General features: G+C 61.2%; 4 protein-coding genes across 9 annotated transcripts in view; 1 reads left to right on the top strand and 3 right to left on the bottom strand.

Annotated features, from left to right (window-relative positions):
- GOLGA7B (golgin A7 family member B) overlaps nt 1-4597 on the bottom strand; it is an 8629-nt gene extending 4032 nt beyond the window's left edge. Inside the window, exon 1 of one of the 3 annotated variants that reach the window (XM_027648202.1) lies at nt 4541-4597. In XM_027648202.1, the coding sequence (XP_027504003.1) occupies nt 4541-4597 (57 nt within the window). Of the gene's footprint in view, nt 1-20; nt 120-1466; nt 1568-4540 lie in introns of those variants that run through there. The other 2 variants (XM_027648203.1, XM_027648204.1) reach the window with 2 other exon arrangements.
- Nucleotides 4598-6704: 2107 nt separating this feature from the next.
- On the top strand, nt 6705-9038 carry SFRP5 (secreted frizzled related protein 5). Of its 2 annotated transcripts, XM_027648086.1 has the most exons (3): nt 6705-7249; nt 7954-8031; nt 8411-9038. In XM_027648086.1, exons 1-3 carry the CDS (start codon nt 6718-6720, stop codon nt 8749-8751), a joined length of 951 nt encoding a protein of 316 aa, XP_027503887.1. In that variant the 5' UTR covers nt 6705-6717; the 3' UTR covers nt 8752-9038. The 2 variants fall into 2 exon arrangements, with proteins under 2 accessions (XP_027503887.1, XP_027503888.1); XM_027648087.1 differs by lacking the exon at nt 7954-8031 and having other exon boundaries at nt 6709-7249.
- Nucleotides 9039-11941: 2903 nt separating this feature from the next.
- Nucleotides 11942-16915, bottom strand: ZFYVE27 (zinc finger FYVE-type containing 27). Of its 2 annotated transcripts, XM_027648282.1 has the most exons (12): nt 16686-16915; nt 16536-16606; nt 16278-16464; nt 16022-16117; nt 15729-15841; nt 14885-15015; nt 14449-14520; nt 14270-14290; nt 13937-14081; nt 13585-13631; nt 12957-13038; nt 11942-12731 (listed from the first exon to the last, which is right to left on the bottom strand). In XM_027648282.1, exons 1-12 carry the CDS (start codon nt 16880-16882, stop codon nt 12667-12669), a joined length of 1227 nt encoding a protein of 408 aa, XP_027504083.1. In that variant the 5' UTR covers nt 16883-16915; the 3' UTR covers nt 11942-12666. The 2 variants fall into 2 exon arrangements, with proteins under 2 accessions (XP_027504083.1, XP_027504084.1); XM_027648283.1 differs by lacking the exon at nt 14270-14290.
- A 1329-nt stretch (nt 16916-18244) lies between these two features.
- On the bottom strand, nt 18245-20824 carry MARVELD1 (MARVEL domain containing 1). 2 transcript variants are annotated; one of them, XM_027648323.1, is made up of 2 exons: nt 19810-20824; nt 18245-19272 (listed from the first exon to the last, which is right to left on the bottom strand). In XM_027648323.1, exon 1 carries the CDS (start codon nt 20686-20688, stop codon nt 20161-20163), a length of 528 nt encoding a protein of 175 aa, XP_027504124.1. In that variant the 5' UTR covers nt 20689-20824; the 3' UTR covers nt 18245-19272; nt 19810-20160. The 2 variants fall into 2 exon arrangements, with proteins under 2 accessions (XP_027504124.1, XP_027504123.1); XM_027648322.1 differs by having other exon boundaries at nt 18245-19675.
- Nucleotides 20825-20977: the final 153 nt, after the last annotated feature.

Here is a 20977-nt window from a genome sequence, read left to right on the forward strand (position 1 = left end):
CCCTGCCGCCGCGCACCCACCTCCGTGGCCATGGCGCGGCGGGCGCCGGGCCGGGCTGTGCCGTGCCGGGGGGGGCCGGACCGGACCGGACCGGCGCCGTCACCGGGGCCGTGCGGAGCCTCTCGGGGCCGGGCGCTGTCCGCGGTGCTGCCGAGCCGAGCGGCGGAGGCGGGCCCGGCCACCCGTGTGCGCAGCCGCCCGGTCCGCCGCGGCCCGCCCCGAGGCACCGGGGATGGGCGCCCGCTGGTACCGGCACGGGACCCCTGCAGGACGCGGCCCCCTTGCTGCGGACGGCGGTACCCGCTGCCCCGCGGATGGCCCTGGAGAGGGGCTTAGAGGGAGGGCTGCTGCTGGGTGTCCCCGGGGGTCTGGCACGGCGGGTAGCGGAGCCTGGGTGCCTTTGGGATGCAGCTGTAGGTCCCTGTGGGGGAACTTGGCTGCCGAGGGGCTGCTGCTAGAGGTAACAGGGGGTCTGGGCGGCCGTGAGGCTGGAATGGCAGCGATTTGGGGAGTCGACTGTGGGGCTGGCAGTTTGCCGTGCCAAGGGCCCTCGTCTGAAGCTGTTTGTTTGCGAAGGAGTTGCAGCTGGCGCTGCTGTCGCAGGGCGGGCAGACATCAAAGACAGAGCTAACGAATTCCCTATTATCTCTGCCCATTGACAGCTCAATTAGAGCCGGAGAAATGCCAAACGAGGGGAAGAGACACTCTCCCGAGAGGTGAAGGAGGGGGCGGCTCCTAGCTGGGACCGTGGTGGGGTGAGAGGGATGCAGTAGCTGGGCACAGGGCCCTTGGCAGGCAAGAAAGCAGCCAGTCCTTCCCTCAACACCTGGGTGATGCTGGAGGCAGCGCAGGGCCCTGCCAGCATGTATGCCTTGTCAGGGAACACAGCTAACACAGCTAATAGAGCTAACACAGCTAACACACACAACTAATACAAAGAACATGGTGAACACAGCAAACACAGCATGGCCAGCTGCCTGCAGTGCAGGGGCAGCTCTGTCTGACTTCTGATCCCCCCGCCCTGAGCACCAGTGCAGGCTTTGGGCAGGGCAAATAGAGGCAGAGCCCTGGGGTGGTTGGTGTGGAATCCCCATTCTCTAGAGCAGGCAGGGTTTGTTACCAGGGGCCCAAAGGACACATACAGTCAGGGACCCCAGTTGGAGGACACATCTCCCCCACAGACACAAAGCTATGGATCCCATAGTTTTTGGGGAAACCTCTTGCTCCCATGGTTCAGAGCAGCCCTGCCAGCCCACAGCCCGGAGCAGTGAGGTACACCCTGCCCTGACAGTGCCACAAAACCAAAGGACACCCCTCTCAGGGGGTGGTGTGTGAAGTCTCCCATGCACCCAAACACGTGCATGCACACTGGCACAGGCACTCATGCATGCAATCAGATGCCCACATTTGCCCACATACCCCATGTACCCCAGGCATGCACTCTGATGCACATGCATTGTGCTCACACTCCCAAGCATGTCCCCAGATGTCCCCAAACCGAGACTCTGCATCCCATCTCCCTCCCGTGCTGCATGTCACTGCCACGTCAGTGCTCTCCTGCCCACCTGGCAGGTCCTACCAGTTGCCATGGCAATGCTGTGCCTGCCAAGAGATGAAGTTTCCTCTCCCGTGCTGCAGTGAGGGGCCAAGAGCAGTCAGGGGGCTTTAGCTGTCCCCGCCACCCCAGGCTCTGCCCATCATCCTCCACCTGTAGTGTTGCCCCAGAGATGTCTCTTCTCTGGCTGCACCAACCCAGGTTCTGGGCTCCATTTGTCTCACAAGCCATGGACCTGCTATCTCCAGGACCAGGGCACGTGTCAAGAAGTATTCTTTGTCATCCCTTTGACATCACCCCATTATGGGGAACCACTCTCTGCCAGCCATACTGCCCAGTGACAGGCAGGACACGGACAGTCCTGACCTGACCCAAAGTGTTCCCCATCACCATGCAGCCCCTGGCCCTACCTGTGGTATCTGTGGTCCCCAGCACCTCCAGAGCACACCAGGGTCTACTAGCTCCCCCAGGCAGGGTGCACCATCAGGGGCTTTCCAGTTTTAACCAGAGCAGGGATAGACCCTGCTGGTTCCCATGCAGAAGAAATAGGCTGCTGCCATGCCATGCTATGACAGGTCTTGCCATGCTGTGCCATGGCTTCCAGCAAGGCAGGTCAGAGGTCAAGGGGGCTGGCATAGCTAAAGGGATCCCAGGCAGTAGGATCAGGGACAGTAAGAGCTCAGGGCAGCCCTAAAGTGCTGCATGGCCCTGTTGCTCCCTCAACCCCAGCACTGTCAGGGGGGCTGGCAAGGTGCCTGCAGCAACAGGGCTGTGTCCCTTTTGCTCCATCTGCTCAGCCCTGAGGGACTATTTTTAGGCTGCCCTGCAGCAGGGATAGGCATGGCTGCTGCCAGCGCTGCCTTTACTCCCCTACTTGACTTTTCCTCTGTGCCTGGAGTGAAGCGACTCTGACCTGTCTTGCACAGGCCCCTTGGATCGGATCTCCTTTTGCCTCTGGCTCTGGCTAGCTGCCCATAGGCCCTGCCCCTGGCCCTATGGGACAGACACAGGACATACTTAAGATCCCTATGGCCAACCCTGCACAAACAGTATGCCTGTGCCCATCACATCGCAGCAGCCATGCCCCAGCAGTGCCCCTGTTTCAGCCCCTGCACTTGGCTCCCAGACCAGGAACAGGGTGTGTCCCTAGTATGTCTCTGGGTACACACTTCTGCACCCCATCCCAGCATCTCAACCCTCCCTGTAGCCCCAGCAGGGTGGTGGGAGGCCATGGAGGACAGCTGGAGTCCTGCAACCGGTCCAGGACCAACCCCTGGGGCCCCATCCTGCACCCACTGCCTGCTGAGCCCCCTCTCCTGCCTGTCAGGGCTGTCAGCGGCTCCAGCTCTGCTTCAAAGAGGCCACAACAGGGCCAGGTCCTGGCAGCTGCTTCCCACAGCACTGGGAGGACTTTCATTATTGGTGGGGGAGCATGAGATCACCATCCAGTGAGGACAACAGTGACATTTTGGAGGCGCAAAGGCAGCAGGGCAATATGATTAGCTGATAACCTTTCCTGAGAGATGCCAGGTGTGTGCACCTGTGGGGGGGGAGGGGGACACATCCCCCACACTGTGAGCCTCTGGAAAACAGCTCCAAGTGCCTCAGCCTGCCCCTTCACGCAGGACATGGAGACTGCCCCAAACTGGGGCCACTGACTCTACCGACTGAGCACTCCGAGAGTGGGCCCCCCTCTGTGGCATCTGCAAGCACTGCCATGTTCAGCTGTGTCCATACCAAGGGGTGGTTCTGGTGCACCCCACTGCACTGGGAGCCCCTGTAGAGGGTGGGGACAGCCCCCTAGCACATCCTGAGGAAGTCCACAGGTGCTAGGTGACTCAGCATCCTCCTGCAAACAGGCAAGCAGAGGAGGATGTGGTTTTGGAGCCAGGTGCTGAGGTCTGGCTTTAGCAAAGGTGCCAGCTGAGAGCTGAGGCTGTGCAAGAATTCCTACCACACAGGGATGGGGCTGTGCTGGGAGCAGACATGGGTGGCTTTTCCCACCTCCCCAGTGGGGTGGGGACGGGCAAACAGCACTGCATAGGAGGTTCCCATGTGTGGTGCTACGTCGTGAAGGAAAAGGACTCTTCCTCAGAGGTCCCCCACATGGGACATGCCCCCTCCCTGCCCTGCTGAGCAGGACCAGGTGCTGGGGGCCAGGACCGGGGTGTCCGGCAGTGAACAGGGAGGGTCTGTTTGTAAGCTGGCAGGAGCTGGGTAGGGCCAGGAGGTGCTGGGTCGGGGCTGGGAGAGCGCGTCAGCTCCGCAGCTGGGCTGGGAACGCTGCCAGCACATTCCTGGGGCTGCCGGGCAAGTGAGTGTGTGTGGGCGCAGGGCAAGTGCACAGACACCACTGACCCTGTGCGCTGCCCACCCTGATGGTTCCACATTGCCCCCGGGGCTACCTCGACCCCAGAGTGTCCCCAGTCGTGCCCCAAACTCCCACAGGCACTCCCAGGCAGGGCCACCCCCACGGAGCTGTGCTGCCAGCCCAGCATTGCCCCCCAGCCAGGTTGTTCTCTCCTTTCAGCTGCTGGACACCCTCAGACATGTGTCCCTGCACAGACAGCCCCAGTGTGCTGTCCCTTCCTGAGGGCCCCTGAATGGTCAGCCCCAGTGTGCTGTCCTCTCTCAGACATCCCTGCTCCACGGCAAGTGCATCCCATGTCCAGCACTGACATAGCCCAAGAACCAGGATGGGAAGGACAGTAGGATGGGAGAGAACCCACCCAACCCAGTCAGCCCACCCAGGCCCAGAGGATGCATCTTTACTCACAGAAACAAGGTCAGTAGCACCCAAAGCTGAGGCAGGAGAGTGGGACACAAGTTTGGAAAGAGGAGGCCAAGGTCTTTCTCAGCACCTCATTTCCCAGGAGCCTCCTGCTCCCCCAGCTCAGATCTCCTCTGTGCTACAACCAGGCACAGGTGCTCCACAGGGAGGGCCTGGAGTGTCAATGGGGTACCCCCAGGTGGATGTCCTCTTACCCTGCCACTCTGGCTCACCGTCCCTGAGGTCCCCACCGCAGAGGGGGCAGCTCCCATGGCCCTGCTTCTGTCCTCACTGCTGTGACAGGCGACACAGCAGTGACACAAGTGCTGGCACAGCCAGCTCCCTGGAGTGACAGGCACAAGTGTCAGTCTCCCAGTTGCATGGCTGCAGGACAGGAATGTGGGCACTAGAGCAGCCTGTGCAGACAGCATGCAGGGAAGGGTGCCAGATCCACCTGCCTTGGGTCCATACCCTTCTCTGGGGTACACTCCAGATCTACCTCCCCTGGGGCATCCTGGGTAGAAAAGGGTTAAGGAAGCAATGAGAGTGCAGCAGGGAACCCCTAGAGCAGAGGGAAAGTCTCACTTCAGAGACAAGGCTGCCAGGACACCTAGAAGGGTGAGAGCAGGGAATGGACACCCCTATCCTGAAGCCAGCCGCGCTCCCCCCAGCATGGCCGTGTTGACAGAGGTGATTCAGTGGCTCTAATGAAGGCATCGTGACAGACAGAGGGACTGGGCCAGCTGGCAGAGAGCCCCTCACTCAACCTCAGCCTCACCAGCCCCCTCACCTTCATCATGGCACACCCATGGCTGTGCTCAGCATCCCACACACTGGCAACTGCACCCTGCACACACAGTCTTACTCTGCCTCCATCTCCCAGCTCCTGCTCCCAGGCCTTGCCAGCCCCTTCCCAGCCTAGCTCCCATGGCAATTACACCCTGCTTAAGCCCATCCATCACGGATTAGTTATTTTCTATCAGCATTTATCTCCAGACAATCTCACTCCTGCTGTGACAGCCTGATGCCTCCAGCACCCTCCCTCCTGCTACCAGGCAGCCCTGATAAAGGGCTGCTCTATCTTATCGGGTTCCCCGGCAGTTACACATTAATGGTGCCATCTCCGGGCTTGGCTGGGGTGAGATGAACCCAGCCCACCCTCGGGCTGGCAGTAAGCATCGGTGATGCAGTGATGGCTGCTGAGCCCAGCACAGAGGGCATGGGCAGGGCAGGCAGGCTGTTGGCAAGGGCAGGTCGTGTGGCTGAGGTTCCCAGCATGGCCTCAAAGCAGATGGACCCCACCAGGATTGGGGGAACAATCCCTGCCCCCAGCCCAGGGCAAAGAGCAGCTGCTATCACTGCGTGAACTGGACTGTTTGCTCTATCACCATTAACAGAGCTGCCTTATCCGGCAGGCAGGGGCCAGCGACAACCCAAAGCCTGTTGGCCAGGCAGGAGCATCGATCACGGGAAAGGGAGGGGATGCCCCAGATAACCCCTGCAGACAAATGGGCTTCTAATGGGGTCTTAAGTCTTGCACCCCCTGGCCCAGCCCATCTCCAAGGGAATGGGGGAATGTGGCCCTGGCAGGACTCTCACCCCACTTGGGCTGCAGCTTTGCCCACATCCCAGGCACTGGCAGAGCCTGTGTGAAAGCCCTTTGCTGGGAGGTGTAACTCCAGCAGAACTGTGCCTAGCAGACCATGAGGTGTCCAAAGTGCATGCTGACAGGGCCACCCATGAAGAACAAGAGCCCCATGCCTATTGGCATCACCTTGGCATTGATGGCACACATGGTACCTGGGTACCTCAGCTCTCCCCCAGTGCTGAAGCATGAAGCCTCTGGGATGCCCTATTCCTCCATCCTCTACACCCCAAGCATACCCAAACCCAGACCCCATGGGGCACAGGACAGAGAAGGGGCACAGAGTAATAACCACCGTCCCCTGGCACGTGACAGGGCATGCCTCTGGGGTGCCAGTCGGGATGGGCAGGAGGACTGGTGTATAATGGGGACACCTTGTGCCCACACCACATCCCCATGGGACAGACAAGCCAGCCCTTCCAGACAGCATCACCCCAGGGACACACAGAGCCAGGGTGGGCTAAAGGGGTGCATGCAGAGAGGCTCCCTGGGAGGGTGGAGGGCATGGAGCACCATGCACCGAGGAGGAAGGGAGGGCTGGGGCAGCGGGGTGGGCAGGCTGGGGGGTGTGCCGGGGGCCAGCCCCAGGGGGCCCGGTAGCCAGAGCAGATTGGCTGCCGGAGAGGCCTCCAGCCTCCTTAGAAAGGGCAGCGAGCGTGGGAGGCGCTAAGGGAACAGGCGAGGTGCCGAGACACGCTCCCGTCCCGCTCGGCAGCCACGGCCGGCAGCGGCAGGCGGGCAGCGGCGATGCCGGAGGCAGGCAGCCCCCCGGGCTCGGGAAGCACGGCGCTGCTGGCCCTGTCGCTGGCGCTGGCAGGGTCTCTGGGCGGCGGGCAGCACTACGACTACTATGGGTGGCAGCCCGAGAACCTGCCCCATGGGCGCTTCTACGGGCGGGAGCCGCAGTGCCTCGACATCCCGCCTGACATGCAGCTCTGCCGCGACGTGGGCTACAAGCGCATGCGGCTGCCCAACCTGCTGGAGCACGAGACCATGGCCGAGGCCAAGCAGCAGGCTGGCAGCTGGGTGCCCCTGCTCGCCAAGCAGTGCCACACCGACACCCAGCTCTTCCTCTGCTCCCTCTTCGCCCCCGTCTGCCTCGACCGGCCCGTCTACCCCTGCCGCTCCCTCTGTGAGGTGGTACGTGACTCCTGTGCCCCTGTCATGGAGTCCTACGGTTTCCCCTGGCCCGAGATGCTGCACTGTGGCAAGTTCCCCTCTGACCACGAGCTCTGCATTGCCGTCCAGTTTGGGAACAGCAAAGCCACTCCGCCACCAGGTAAGTGGGAAGGGTACTGTGATGGGATGGGGATGCACGTGGAGCCCTTGCACCCCCATCCCTTCACCCCTCGAAGCAGAGCTCGGGACACTGGTACTGGCCAAGGACCCTCTGTCTGCAGTAGAGCACGAGTGGGTGCAGTACCAGCAGCATCAGCTGCTTTGTCTGGACACCACTCATTGCTTGAGGGAGCTGGGGACCCAGCTGCCTGCACAGAACTGCCCCAGGACAGGGGAGAACATGGAATGAGGTGGGAGCCACTGGCAGATCCACCACAGTGCTATCTATATCCCTCTCCTTCCTCTGGGTCCCGTGCCAGCAGCAAAGAGCATACTGCATCTGTGGGTCTCAGTCCCACACTGCTGCTGCAGGTGGCTGTCCCCTCAGACAGGAGAGGGTACATCAGCCAAAGGCAGCTCAGGATCAGGGGCTGTGACAACACGCTTCAGGCTGGGGCCACCCTCGCTGTTGCTGTGCTTCAAAGTGACAACATCTGGTGGGAGGGCATCCCCATATCCCCTCTGCTGGGGGGGATGCTAGGACACTGGCCAGAGAGGTGCTCTGTGCCCCCCCTTTACCCCAGCACAGCTGCCTAGGGAGCAGAGAAGCTGCTGAGGCTCTCCCAAGCATGTCCCCGAGGAGCTGGCCCAGGTGACAAGTATCAGCAGCAGGAAGCTGTGACAATGACTAGTCTCTCACCACAGTGTCCAAGATCTGCACCCAGTGTGAGATGGAGCACAAGGCGGATGGCATGATGGAGCAGATGTGCTCCAGTGACTTTGGTGAGTGCTGGGGTCTGCTTCCCAGCCCCCCTGGAGAGGGGTCTGCCTCCCCCAGGTCTGACAGCCCAGGCAGGGATTGACCAGAGGGTGGGGGTGTATGGGGACAGCCCCATGGGAGATCCCTGGCCATTCCCTTCAGACCATGCATGGATGGATGCACCACAAGAGGAGACCTTGGTGGGGGGATAGACAGAAAGGGACATGTGGGAGGGTCACTCAATAACCCCTTTCCCCTCCCCACAAAGTAACTTCCCCAGAGACCCACCCCAGGGATGGGCTGCACCCTGTTCTGCCCAGGTGCCTGGCCCAGGCCCTCCCCTCCCCGGTGTCCCAGCAATGCCCCCCTCCCCCAACCATGCCCCTCGGCTGCCCCACACAGTGGTGAAGATGCGCATCAAGGAGATGACGGAGGAGAACGGGGAGCGGCGGCTGGTGGCTGCCCAGAAGAAGAAGGTGCTGAAGCTGGGCCCGCTCAAACGCAAGGACACCAAGAAGATGGTGCTGCACATGAGGAACGCAGGCGCCTGCCCCTGCCCCCAGCTGGACAGCCTCAGTGGCAGCTTCCTGGTAATGGGCCGCAAGGTGGGCGGCCGCCTGCTCCTCCTGGCCATCTACCCCTGGCAGAAGCACAACAAGGAGATGAAGTTCGCAGTCAAGTTCATGTTCTCCTATCCTTGCCCCCTCTACCACCCCTTGCTCTATGGGGCTGGGCAGCACTAGCACTCTACCCACCATACCCTCTCCCAGGACTCCTGCACTGGCCCAAAACCACATCCCTGGCATCCCTAGCTGCACCCCAGGATCCCAGCTCTGCTCACCTCAGCCTCTTGGCTGTGCCCCAGAACCCTGCTCTGCATCCCTAGGATTCCCAGCTGCATTTGTGGGAGCCTTGATCCACAGCCAGGACCCCTGCCTCCTCCTGAGAGCCTTTTTCTGCACCCTTGGGACCCCTGTTCTGCTCCCAGGACCCCTGCCCACATCCAGGAGTTTAGGCTGAACCCAGGACCCTTGCTCTGCATGCTTGTGAGCCCTAGTCTGCACTAGAGACCCCTGGCTACTCCCAAGCTCCCTGCCCAGCAGCCCAGAGCCCCTTGTTTTCATTTAGGATCCTTGCTTGGCCCTCTTGGGACCACTAGGCTGTACCTTGGAGCCCCACCCTGTATCAGTGTACCCTGCCCAGCTCCCTCATGACTTGCCCCAGACCCTCAGCCCCAGCAGTCCCTACTCCAGCCCACCAACACATCCCATGCCCTTACCTTGAGCTCACACCCCAGCCCTGGATCTCACCTTCGCACAGACCCACCTCAGCCAAGGTAGGTCCCTTCTGCCCCACTGTCCCCACAGATTGTTCCCCTCAAGACCAAGTGACCAGAACATCACAGCCCCTGCCCGGGCTCCTCACCCCTCATTCCACATGGCTCAGTGTGTGTGTGTGGGGTGCGCCTCCAAGGCCCCCAGACCAGCTCTGCTGCATCCCTCACACACAGCCCTGGCATGACCCAGCCCAGGCACCCCTTGCCCATACACACCACAGTAAATTATTCCACCTCAGAGAAGTCTGTGTCCAGCTCAATGTTGTTCATGAGCAACTGCCTCTTGGGGCTCCCTCAGGGACCCCAGAAGAATGGGAGAGGGGTCCCAGTCCTGCCAACTGAATGAGGCAGCCCGAGGGAGCAGGGTCACCCCAAGCTCTGGCTCTACCCTACTCCAGCTGCCATGCCCAGAGCCTCAGGCTGGGCAGTCCAGACAAGCCAAGGGATGAAATTCCCAGCAGTCACAGGCATGGTTGGACGCTCAGGCACCCCTGCCCCTCCAAGGACCCTGGGAGGGTGTCATGATGAGCAGGGTGAGGGGACAGAGGCATCACTGCTGCTGGAGCCCCACAGCTGAGTCTGACAATGTTTGCCAGAGAGGTTTCTCCCTCTGTCATCCCAGGGGACAAATCTGCAGGCTGGGGCCTGGCAGCACATGTGAGCAGCCTGGCACTGAGCACAGTAGAGGGAAGATCCTGGACCAGACAGCTGCCAACTTTGGCCGCTCCACACCCTATCACCTGAAAGCCCTGCCCACAGCTCCCTTCCAGCCCTGCCCAGCCGCCAGACCTCCCACGCCACAACCTCCCACCTCTTTCCAAAAGACTTCTGGTGCCACCCACTTGCACCAGGCAGGACCTTCCCAGCATCACAAGGACCAGGGCAGCTCTCAGCCTAGCCCCTCTGATGGCAGGAGGGTGCTGTTCCTTAGCTTGGCTCGACTCCCCCGGCTGCCCTCCAGTCCCAGTTGGCAAGGGGGTGTCCTGCCCACCCCAGTCCTGTTTACCCAGTGCACACATGTATCCACCCATCCCAATGGGTGAGGGAGGCCTGAGAGTGGACACCTGGATATTTACCCAGTGCCTGGCTGCCTGACACTGCATCATCTCATCGGAGCTGGCCTGGTCACAAGGGAGCCTCTCGGGACAAGAGGGAAATTGAGGCTGTGGGATGTCTGCACTCACCCTCCTCCAGGCTGGCAGGACCACTGGGCACCTGCCCTGCACTGCACTGAGGTGACATCTTCTCCCTCTGCCCTCCTTGGCATGGCCTCAGCCCCACCAGTGAGCCTCCAGAACCCCAAATGGCACTCACATCCTGCTCCTGCCAGGGAATGTGCCAGTGCCCCTGCCCTGCAGCCCGACAGGGACACATGGCAGCCAGCCCCTGCCCCAGCCTCACACCAGGGGCAGGGAGTTACTGCCCCCCCCCGCCTCTCCCCAGCCACTGGGGAAAAAAATGAGGAAAAAATTCAAATATCAGTAGAAGGTATGTTCAGAGAGTGAGGGCTGAGCACACCACCACAGGAATAAACATTGTCAATTATGACATTTAACTGCAAAACTTAAAATGCATAAATAAAACCCCATCTCCCACAGCGCAAGTTTATCTGTAGTCCTCTGTATTCTGTGTCATTAGCATCTTCCAGGGAGTGTTCAGACATACATGGCCATCATGCTCATTGCTCCAAGTGTTTTCTCTAGAAAGACAAGTAACTCCTCTGCCTCCCACGGTTGACTGAGCTCTACAGCTCACCCTCCCCAGCCCAGTACTTAACTCACTGCAGACACATACACAAACACAACCCCACAGCTTTTGGGGTGTTCCACAGCCCTCCTCACTGCTACAGCTGCTCCACTGCCCCCAGTAACTGCTGAGCCAGTCCGCCCGCACACACAGCATAACCCAGACACCCTCATCATCTATGCCAAGTCCAGTTTTTCCCCAGATTTCCATGGGAAGGGGTTTATGATCCACAGCCAAGAGGAGTTGCCCCATACAACTCCCACACTAGTGGGATGTACAACCTGCAGCAAGGTCTGGGCTCCAGTGACTTCTCAGACTGGTGGGTGTCACAGTTTGGTGGGCACTGCCAGCCCAAGAACGCTGGCCCCCCCAGATTCCCTGGCTGGGGGGAAGCTGCAGCTGGCTGGCAGGGACCCAGATCGTGGCGGTTCCCAGCTGCACAGCAGCCAGGGTCACATTCCTGGAATAGCTGGGAGCTTTGCTGTTCACACAGGGAAAGGTCATCCTTGTGCACACAGGCAGCTGGTGGGACCACTGCATGGGTAGGGCAGGGGAAGGAGCAGCCATGGAAGGCAGAGGAAGCCCAGCAGCTCCTGTCAGAGCTGAGGTGTTCCCTGGCTCCAGCCCAGCAGGATCCAGCCCTGGCACAGCCAAAGGGTGGCTGCATACAGCTCTGATCAGGGAGTAAATAAGGCTACAGCAGGACAGAAGATGGAAACTCCAGTAAAGCACGGAGAGCTGGTGGCAGAGACACACCATTTCTCCATGAGCACCTGCAGGGCCAAGGCCATAGAGGTATCAGAGTCACGTGGGACTGGGATAGCTTTCACTAGGACAAGACGAGAGCCAGCTAAGGACAAGAAATTTATTGGTCATTCTCTATATGCAATTATATATTAATCTGTATTAGAAAGCAGCAGTCACTAAGTGCACAGAGCAGCACCAACTCCTGCCTCTTCTCACACTGGAGACACGGCCACACAGCCCAGCCCAAACTCACCCTCCTCTGCACTACAGCCAAATCCAGGGGTAAAAGACTAAACCTGCAGGTGGTGAGGCCAAGGAGCACAGGAGTGACCAGCAGGGTGTCAGCTGACCAGGACCAAGGACCACATCTCCTGGAGGTGCGGGTAGAGTTCTGACTTGATCCCAAAAATACAGTCATTTATAGCACAGTGCTGGGAAAGGTAGGGACAGAGCCCTGAGGTTGTTCCACCCCAACCAGGAGGTGAAGGGAAAGATGGTTCCTCCATCACTGAGCCAGGCCACAGGGCCTGGGCAAGCACGTGGCAGGGCGCAGCAAGTGCCGGAGAGCACCCAGGGCTTGGAGCAGCTGCAGGGATGGGGCACAGCCATGGACAATATTCCACCACAGGGACTCAGCCTTTGCGTGGCAAGGAGAGCTGGTCAGGCCCTAGCCTGGCGCTAGCAGGAGGAGCAGAGAGTGCAAGCATCCTCTGTCTGGGGAATGCCACGCTGGGATCCAAACAGTCCATGTTCCTGGTGGCAAGGATGCCTGCCCGCTGTCCCAGGTGTCAGGCAGTGCAGGCCACAAGAGCTGGCTGGGTCTGTTTCATCACTTGATGAGCACCTGGTTGCACAGAGCACACACAAACACCGTCTCCCTCTGAGCCTCTGGGGCTGGAAAGGAAAGCAGGCGTCAGAGATGTTCCCCCTTTCCCACCACAGGCTAGGGACCCCAGCCACAGAGCTGCTCGGAGAGCTGCAAACCCATCGCTGCTCTGTCCTGAGCCAGGCTGCACTGGGCAGGTCCTGTCTACCCTCCCCACCAGGGCTGGAGCAAATCCTGGGGCAGACAGCACAGGTGGAAGCAGGAGCTCTGCCCTCCTCCACCTTTCCACTCACCCGTGGCTCCCATCACAGCCTTGGGGACTTTGAAGGAACAACACCTGGAGCAGAAGCTGTTCCCACAGTTACTGCAGCTCCGCTGTGGAGAGAGATGGAGGTGAGTCCCAGGTGTATATCGGACTAACCCAGGAATAAGGGAAGGGCGCCACAAGTCTGCAGAAGGGGAGGCAGCAGGAAGACAGCAATGTGAGCCTGGAGCGGGCAGGAAATATATCCTTCCCAGAACTGCCCAGGGACTGTGTGCCAAGTGTCACACATAGGGGCTCAGATAAGGCAACAGGGTGGTGTTTGTTTCTGTCATTCCCACAAGCAGACCCATGCTCTGCTTCACCAGAAATCTCTCAGGCCACAAGACATGGACTAAACCAGGACACAGAGCTACAACAGCACATGTGGGTTTGGTCTGAGTCAGCTTCCAAAGGAGTAAAGGGACAAATGCTCCACAGTGCAAGGGATTCCTGGCACCATTAAGCACATGGCAACACCCAGCACTTAGCTGAGGTCATCTGGGCTGAGACCAAGACCAGCCACCTGAGCTGCTGGAGAAAGCCAGGGCAAGCCAGACATGGGCAACACCTCTGCCCCAGGTGCACCCAGCAAGCTGGGGTAGAAGCCAAAGACTCACCCTCTTCTTGAGCACAGAGAAGGTGGCTGCACAGCCCGTGCAGCTCCCTGAAAGAAAGAGAGCAGAGGTCAGACAGGGCTCTGATGCCTGGAGCTGTGAGCGGTAGAGGAACACCCAGAGCTGTTGTAAAGGTTCTGCTTGGAGATGACGTTCCTGCACCTTCCCATCCTTGCCTTTCCTAGGCAGGGCTGGGAACATGCTCCCCATGGAGAGGGGAAGGTCACTGGAGGTGTCAGCACAGCCCTGGCAGGTACTACATCACTCTGTCCACTTCAAGTCTCATGGTCACCACTGCAAACAGCACAGATCCCTCTGCTGAGCCCCCCCAAGCAGTACCTGCTCCCAAACTTACCGAAGTTGTTGCTGGGGTAGCGCTTGCGCAGGCGCTCGGTCAGACGTGACACCTTGCTGCGGATCACTTCGTTTTTGCTCATAAAACCATTGTCCGGGAGGCTGAGGTCAAAATCGGTTGAGCACTGAGAGCTCTCGTCATCCTCCTGCAGAGAGCAGAGCAGTGGCTGGGGCCATGCTGAGGGCTGCAGGGCAGCCCACCCCAGAGACAGGTACCCAACAAGCAGGATGCTCCACCTGGCATCACCACAAGCCACTGGCAAACCAAGAAAAGGCTGCCAGCCCCAGTGGGAGGAGATGCTCCTCTTGCACACCCTGGCATGGCAGTACTCACCATGACCAGCAGCTGGTTCTCCTTCTCCCGCAGCATGGGAAGAGATGAGGGTGAGCATAGAGGGAGTCAGAGGCACCCAGCCCCATAGCCAACCTCTCTGAGCACCCGGCTTGCCCACCAAGGCCCTTTCCCACCTCAGCTGCCCTTCAGGCACAGCCCACCTCCCACCAGGCTCAAACCTCAATAGCATCTTTGAACTCTTCGTCAGGCTCTGCCTCCTCTGCCTCCTCCACGCTGCCAGGGGTAAGGTCCTGCAAGAGATTCACATAGCTAGTCCAGCTGTTCTGCCTCTGTTCAAAGGTGGACCCACATTCCTGCAGGAGGTTCCAGGACAATGGACCAGGCCTTGGGCAGCCCCATGAGAAGACACAAGTTCCTGAAGGTGAGATGAGGCCCCGTCTCCCCAGACCACATCCTTACGTGTGGCAAAAGGACTTGAGCCAAGCCCCCAGGGCAGCAGAACAGTCTCCCAATAACTCAAGAGTAGTTCACAGGCTTCCAGCAAAGCTGGCAGCTCGAACAAGTTTGTGGGTAGAGGGACACAGGCACGGTCAGACCCAAGGGGCTGACTCTGCAACTCCCACCGCCCAGCTGCCAGCCCTGTCCCTATCTCACCTCTGCACTGGTGGGTGTGGGGGTCCGATCTGGGGCAGCAGCTGCTGGCAGGGGTTCAGCAGGCTCTGGAGTGCTCTCGAGGGGCTTGGTGCCCATGCACTGCTCAATCGAGGCCTTGAGCTCCATTATCACTGGTAAGGGGAGAAGGCAGCTGGAGTAGGGTGGTAATTCCCTTCTCCCAGCCCCACCACATAAAAGCTGTCTCCAAGAGTTGATCTCCAGGGCCCAAGGCGGGACACTGGCATATACAACCTTGACCCCTCAGGTACCCTGAGCCCCTCTTTGCTCACACATCAAAGTTAGGGCAGTAAGGAACCCCTCTGACACCTGCCTCAACTCAGGATAGGGAACAGCAGGGGCCTTAGTTACAGCTCAGACACATCCAATGCTCCTCCAGCATGTGCCACAGAACAGGGAGTGCCTCCAGCTCCTCTCTCTTCCAATGGCACGTTTTCAGACCTGTGTCATACATTGCCACAGGCACTGAACACGTTTCAAGTCTTGAAGAGCAGGGTCAGGGACTGAGAGGGGTGGTGATGCTCATGCACAGGCTGCATTACCAGGCCATGGTTTGCCACAGTGTAGAGAAGAGAACAGCACTCAGGCTGGGACACACATCAGGAGAGAATCTCACCTCCAACAACTAAGCCCTGGGACCACACCACCCACCCTGGGCTGTTGAGCACCATCACAGGGCACTGTTGCCCTTGGGGGGGGGATTCAAGCAGAGCCTGACACTGTGCTCATGTGAGGGTGCTGGGAGAGGCGTAGGGCAGGATCCCTGGCCTCAGAGGGCCTTTCCCCAACCCATCCCACACAGGACACTTCCAGGGAGTTCTCATACCTTGGTAGAACTGGGTGTTGCCCAGGAACAGGGTGCTGTTGACGATGGCCAGGACCCAGCAGAGGGGCAGTAGGTAAAGGACACAAACAGTGCCCAGCAGTGCCCCATAAAACCTACAAAAAACAGCAGTACACTGCGGTCAAGTTGGAGCAACTCACACCACAGCATAAAACCCCTTCCTTCATCTGGTGTTCCACTTGCCCTCTTCAAGTACCAAACACATCAAATACAGCTCCAGAGGCCGCCTCTCCCCACCAACCCCATCACAGGGTGTCTGACCCGGTACTACTCACTGGGAAGAGACAGTGGGGTTCTCCCAGTACAGCACACGGTACACGGCCTCACAGCTGCAACACATCCCGCTCAGAAACCCCTCCAGCTGGATCAGGCTGTGAATAAGACCTCACAGTCACAAAAAAGTTTCACAAACACACACTCTGGTTCCCCCATACGGGTTACAGTGGCCAGCCTGGCACAAACCCAGACTCTCTGCAGAAGCCCAGAGAAGCCTTCTCGGCTGCAGAGGCCCCCAAAACCCCAGGGACTCACAAGCTCTTGACCTGGGCGATGGCCTCCTGCCGGGAGAGCTGCACCTTGCGCAGGTCCTCCCTGCGGATGCTGTGGTACCTCCTGCGCACCAGCTCCGGCTCCGAGGGCCGGGCCCGGCACGACTCCTGCAGGTAGCCCAGCAGGGCCGGCACCGCGACCAGCAGGGCGAGCATCGAGTACCAGGCGGCTGGAAGAGGTGGGACAGCGTCAGCCCGGGGGATTCTGGGGAGGGGACCGGCCCCGACCCCCGACACGCACCTTGTCCGAGGGTGAGCAGGAGGAAGTTGAGGCCGAGGCAGACCAGGAGGGAGCACACGGGCCGCTGCCACCTGCCGAGACAGGGGGAGGCGAGGGACGTGAGGCCCCGGGGACGACCTCGGTACGGGTCCCAGCCCGTCCCATACCTACCTCAGGAGGGAGCGGACGCCCTCGGCCGCGTCCCGCAGCGGCTCCAGGTACAGCTCCAGTCGCCGGTAGCTCCGCACCAGCTCCAGCAGGTCGAAAGCGGCGGCGGCCTTGGGCGGTGACGGCTCTGGTGGGGCCTCACCGCCGCCCGCCGCCCCTTCGGAGCCGCCTGCCGCCCCGTCCCGCTCCACCGCCTGCATGACGGCACCGGGGCCGCACCGGGACGGGGCCGCACCGGCACCGCCGCCCTCGGCTCTCGGCCGCTGCCGTGACGCGGCGGGCGCGCCGCGAGCGCAGCCAATCGGGGAGCCGGACCAGGGCGCGGCGTCGCGCGCAGCCAATCAGAGGGCCGGACCGGGGCGCGGCGCACGGGGCCCCGCCCCCGCGGGGCGGAGCGAGCGGCACCGGAAGCGGCGGCGGCTCCTCCGGTACTCGGTGCCGCCCGGCCCTGCCAGTGGCGCTGCCTGCGTGTGGATGGGTCTGCTCTAGACACGAGGCTCGGCCCAGACCCGCGGTTAATCAGCGTCCTGGCCCTGTCTCGGTTCGCCTCTGCTCTGGTGTAGCGCTCAGTCACAGCCTGAATCCCGTCCCAGTCCCGGGGCTGAGCACGGATCCGTTTCAGTCCTGGTCCAAGTCTCAGTCCCAGACTGGGTCTTGGCATGGCCTGCACCTAGCCGTGTCGGGCACGGTGGGTTTGTCCCCGTGAGCCCATTGCTGTGGCACCTCTCCCCAGGGAGAGACCAGGGCGCAACCCCACACGAATGGGCCCTGCAAGGGAGCGGCAGGTTCCCTCCAGGCCCGTAACCGTGGCTGGCAGCTCACCTGCTGCCCCTTCGTGCCCCCGCTGCACCCCAGCCCTGGGTGCACGGGCACTGCCCTGCACAGCAGTTCCCCATCTCCCTGGGCACCATGAGCTGTCCTGACAGGTGCTTGCAGTAGAGCAGGGCTGCTGGCTCCCAGGGATGCTCTGGGGATCCTGGGCTTCCTCCGATGCCAAAAGGCAGGGATCTCATAATACTCCATGCAACCTTGTTTTACCCCTGTGCTGACTCCTGGGCAATGAGGGCTCAACAATGCTGTCAGCTGTCCACAGCCTCTGCTGAACAGGGGAGGCTCAACCAAGAGTGCATCACAGGGCTGGAGCCAGTCCTGGGAGATGCCAGTTGCCCCTAGGCAGTCCCTGACCTTCCGGTCCCTGACCCTCCGGGGGCCCAACAGCGTGGGCATGACTGCCTAGCAGTGTCCTGGCCCAAGGACAGAGGGCTCTTTCAGCCCTGAGTGACAAATCCCATAGGAATGCAGCTCTATCCTGTCCTCAGTGCATCCCTGCAACCACATAGCCCTGGGGACTCAGTCTCCCTCTGCTCTGCCAGGCGTTGAGAGGTGCCAGTGGAGCCTGCCTGTGACCCCAGAGCACCCCAGGACATTGTGACCATGGCCAGGGGCTCCAAGCAGGGAGGCCCCAGGACAAAGGGCTACAAGACTACAGAGCTGGGGGTGATCCCAGCTCAGACCTCGTACTCAGCAGGTTCCAGCCCCAGCACAAAGCCCCAGACACCCAGTGAGCGCCAACATTGCTTTATTTGGAATGTGAATCCACGGGCACCAGAGAGGAGGCTGTAGGGGGACAGAGCCAGCATGACAGACAGGGCTGCAGAAAGCCAGAGAAAGGCACTTGTGCTGGCAGAAGCACAGAGGGCATTTTGGGCAGCCTGGGCCACGGACTGCACCAGAACAGGCGGAGGCAGGTGATGTCAGGGACCAGCCCTGACAGGGCAGGGACAGCACATCCCACCCAGGGAAGGGACACAAGGCCCAGGGGTTGGCAGGGCCCCTGAGCACAATGGATATCTGCTGGGACAGCACCTCATGATGGAAGTGGGGACCCAGTACCAACCCCAAGCCCCTTCAAGCCCCAGGAGGATCACAGCTGCTGCTCTCCACCCCAAAAAAGGCACCAGGGAACCCCAGGCAACAGCCAGACCCTGTGGCCAGCTGCTGGGGACACCCACCCCACTGATCTGAGCCCATACAGAGACTGGGGCAGACCCTCCCTCGCACCAAGACCAAAGGAGAGGATCTGCCTCCAGGCAGGGCAAGGAGGGCTTGTGGCAGGGCAGCCCTGGTGTGGTGCTCCTCCAAAAATTCTGTCTCTGGCTGCCTGTTTCTCCAGTTGGCCCTACATGGCCTCCTCAGGGCTTGGCCCTTGGTGGATTGTGGAGGCTGATCCAAGGCTGGGCTGGCTCCAGTGGCAGTGTCCTCTTCTCCTGTTCTCCAAGACAGGCTGTGTCCCCACAATGCCTGGTCCCAGTTCCCCCATGGCCAGAGTGCCAGCAGCAGCCCAGCACTGCCATGCTGCCATGCTCACCCTTCCACCTTGCCACAGTCTCCAGGCGCTGCCTGGTCCCAAGATGAAGTCGGAGAGTCCAGAGATCAGAATCTTCTGGGATGATAAACCAAGTGCAGCAGAGCCAGGCAGGGCTGCAGGCCAGCCTCCAGAAACATCAGCGAGGCTGTGCCTGTCCCTTTTGGAGCAGCCTGGCCCCAGTCTGCTTCAGTGGCTCTGGGTGGCTCGGAGCCACAAACCTCTCTGCAGAACAGCAGGAGAATGACCCCAAGACTGGCCCCTTCAACCCCCAGGGGCACCTGGCCCCATCCTGGGGCTGTACAAACTCCGAGGTTGGAGGAATTTACCCCTGCCCAGGGTAAGACCCCACTCGTCCTTCCCCTGGTCCTGCAGTGATGGAGGCCTTGCTGCCCTGCTCAGACCCCAGACTGGACCTGGGTTGTGTCCGGGGGCCTGGGGTGATGCTGGGTCTGGTTGTGTGGTACCCGGGTGTCTCCACACCCCCAGAGTGCAGGGCAGGGAGGGGCTGAGCCCCGCGGGGATCTGATAAGATGAAGGATGTTTTCAGGCCAGACAGAAGGAGGGGCCCGGGCTGGGGAAGCCGAGTTCAGAGCCTCTGTTAGGGAATTGCGGAGGCGCCACGCAGCTGGAATGGCGAGAAGGGGCTGCCAGTGGGTTGGGGTGGTTTTTATGCCCACCCAACCCCACTAGGCACCACTGCCCCCTTCTCCACTCTCCCAGGCCAGTTCCCCTCCACCCTGGGGAGAGGTCAGCACCCACCTGAGCATGCAGCATCTGCAAGGTCGGGAGCAGGGGAGTTTGGCAGAGGTCCTGGAGGGGCTCCCAAAAATTGATATCCCTCTTAGGGGCTCTCCACTTGGGTCCTTCCTTGGGTTCAGAGGTGGGAGAAGGGCCTGTACAGTGGCTGGGTGTCCATGATGTGTCGGTGCGTTGCAGGGAAAGGTGTGCTTGGGGAAGGCCTCTGTCTGTCCATCCATCTGTGCAGGGGTCTCTGGAGGAGTTGCAGTGCAGTCAGCCAGGAGGGGATGGGGCAGCAGGGTCACTTTGTCCCAGAGAGGGGCTGTGCTCTGTCCGTGAGCGAGAAGAAGGGGAGCCAAGTGGCTCAAGGTCTCAGATGATGTCACGCTGGTCCCGGCAACGCCGTGACAGGCAGTAGAGCCCGGAGAAGAGGTACAGGCAGGCAGTGATGCCCCCGCAGACAGAGGCACTCAGGTAGGCACCGTAGAGGCAGTGCTGGCTGTAGCCTGGCAGGTTGCAATAGCTTCTCTGACCGGCCTTGTGGCCCATGATGCCAGTGGCGGCTGCGTAAAGCCCCACACCCAGCGCCAGGTCGTGCACCAGGTTGGTGAGGAGCCAGCGGGAGCCCAGCCAGGGCACCAGCTCCCAGCGCCCCAGCAGGCTCAGCCCGAAAAGGGCCAGGGTGAGGAGCCAGACCAGGACGGCGGCGAAGAGGGCGAAGTGGGCCGCCCCCTCGTACTTGTGAGCCGCCACCGTCACCCAGAAGGCAGCGCCCAGCGCCAGTTGCCCCAGGCGCAGCAAGCCCAGCGGGCTCCTCAGGTAGGCGCGGTGGAGGCTGAGCGAGCCGCGGGCCGGCGGCCCCGGGGGCGGCGGCACTGACGGGGGAGCCGTGCGAGCCATGGCGCGGCCCTGACTGCTCCGGCGCGGCTCGGGCGGGACTCAGGGCCCCGGCAGCGACTTCCTTCCCCGGCCGCTGCCAAACATCTGGCACTTTTACGGTCCTCCCCGCGCGGGGCCTCTCTCCTCTCCTCCCCGCCCCGCCTCCGCCTCCCGCCGCTCCTCCCGCCGGCCCACCGGACACCCGAGGGCCGCCGCGGATGCCGCCGTCGGGGACGAAGCGCCGTGCCCCTTCCATCCCGCCGCCGCCGAGGGAGCCCCTCCGCAGGGCGCGAGAGGCGGCGGCGGGAGG

The sequence above is a fragment of the Corapipo altera genome, unplaced genomic scaffold (genome assembly GCF_003945725.1).
Source record: "Corapipo altera isolate COAL_440 unplaced genomic scaffold, ASM394572v1 56, whole genome shotgun sequence".
In the NCBI taxonomy this organism is placed as follows: domain Eukaryota; kingdom Metazoa; phylum Chordata; class Aves; order Passeriformes; family Pipridae; genus Corapipo; species Corapipo altera.

Coding starts and splice junctions, on each gene's coding strand:
- SFRP5 (XM_027648086.1), top strand. CDS start 6,718: ATGCCGGAGGCAGGCAGCCCCCCGGGCTCGGGAAGCACGGCGCTGCTG. Junction 7,250..7,953: donor CAAAGCCACTCCGCCACCAG/GTAAGTGGGAAG, acceptor CTCTCACCACAG/TGTCCAAGATCTGCACCCAG. Junction 8,032..8,410: donor GATGTGCTCCAGTGACTTTG/GTGAGTGCTGGG, acceptor TGCCCCACACAG/TGGTGAAGATGCGCATCAAG.
- ZFYVE27 (XM_027648282.1), bottom strand. CDS start 16,882: ATGCAGGCGGTGGAGCGGGACGGGGCGGCAGGCGGCTCCGAAGGGGCG. Junction 16,118..16,277: donor ATCGCCCAGGTCAAGAGCTT/GTGAGTCCCTGG, acceptor TCTTATTCACAG/CCTGATCCAGCTGGAGGGGT. Junction 14,291..14,448: donor AGTTCAAAGATGCTATTGAG/GTTTGAGCCTGG, acceptor CTGCGGGAGAAG/GAGAACCAGCTGCTGGTCAT.
- MARVELD1 (XM_027648323.1), bottom strand. CDS start 20,688: ATGGCTCGCACGGCTCCCCCGTCAGTGCCGCCGCCCCCGGGGCCGCCG.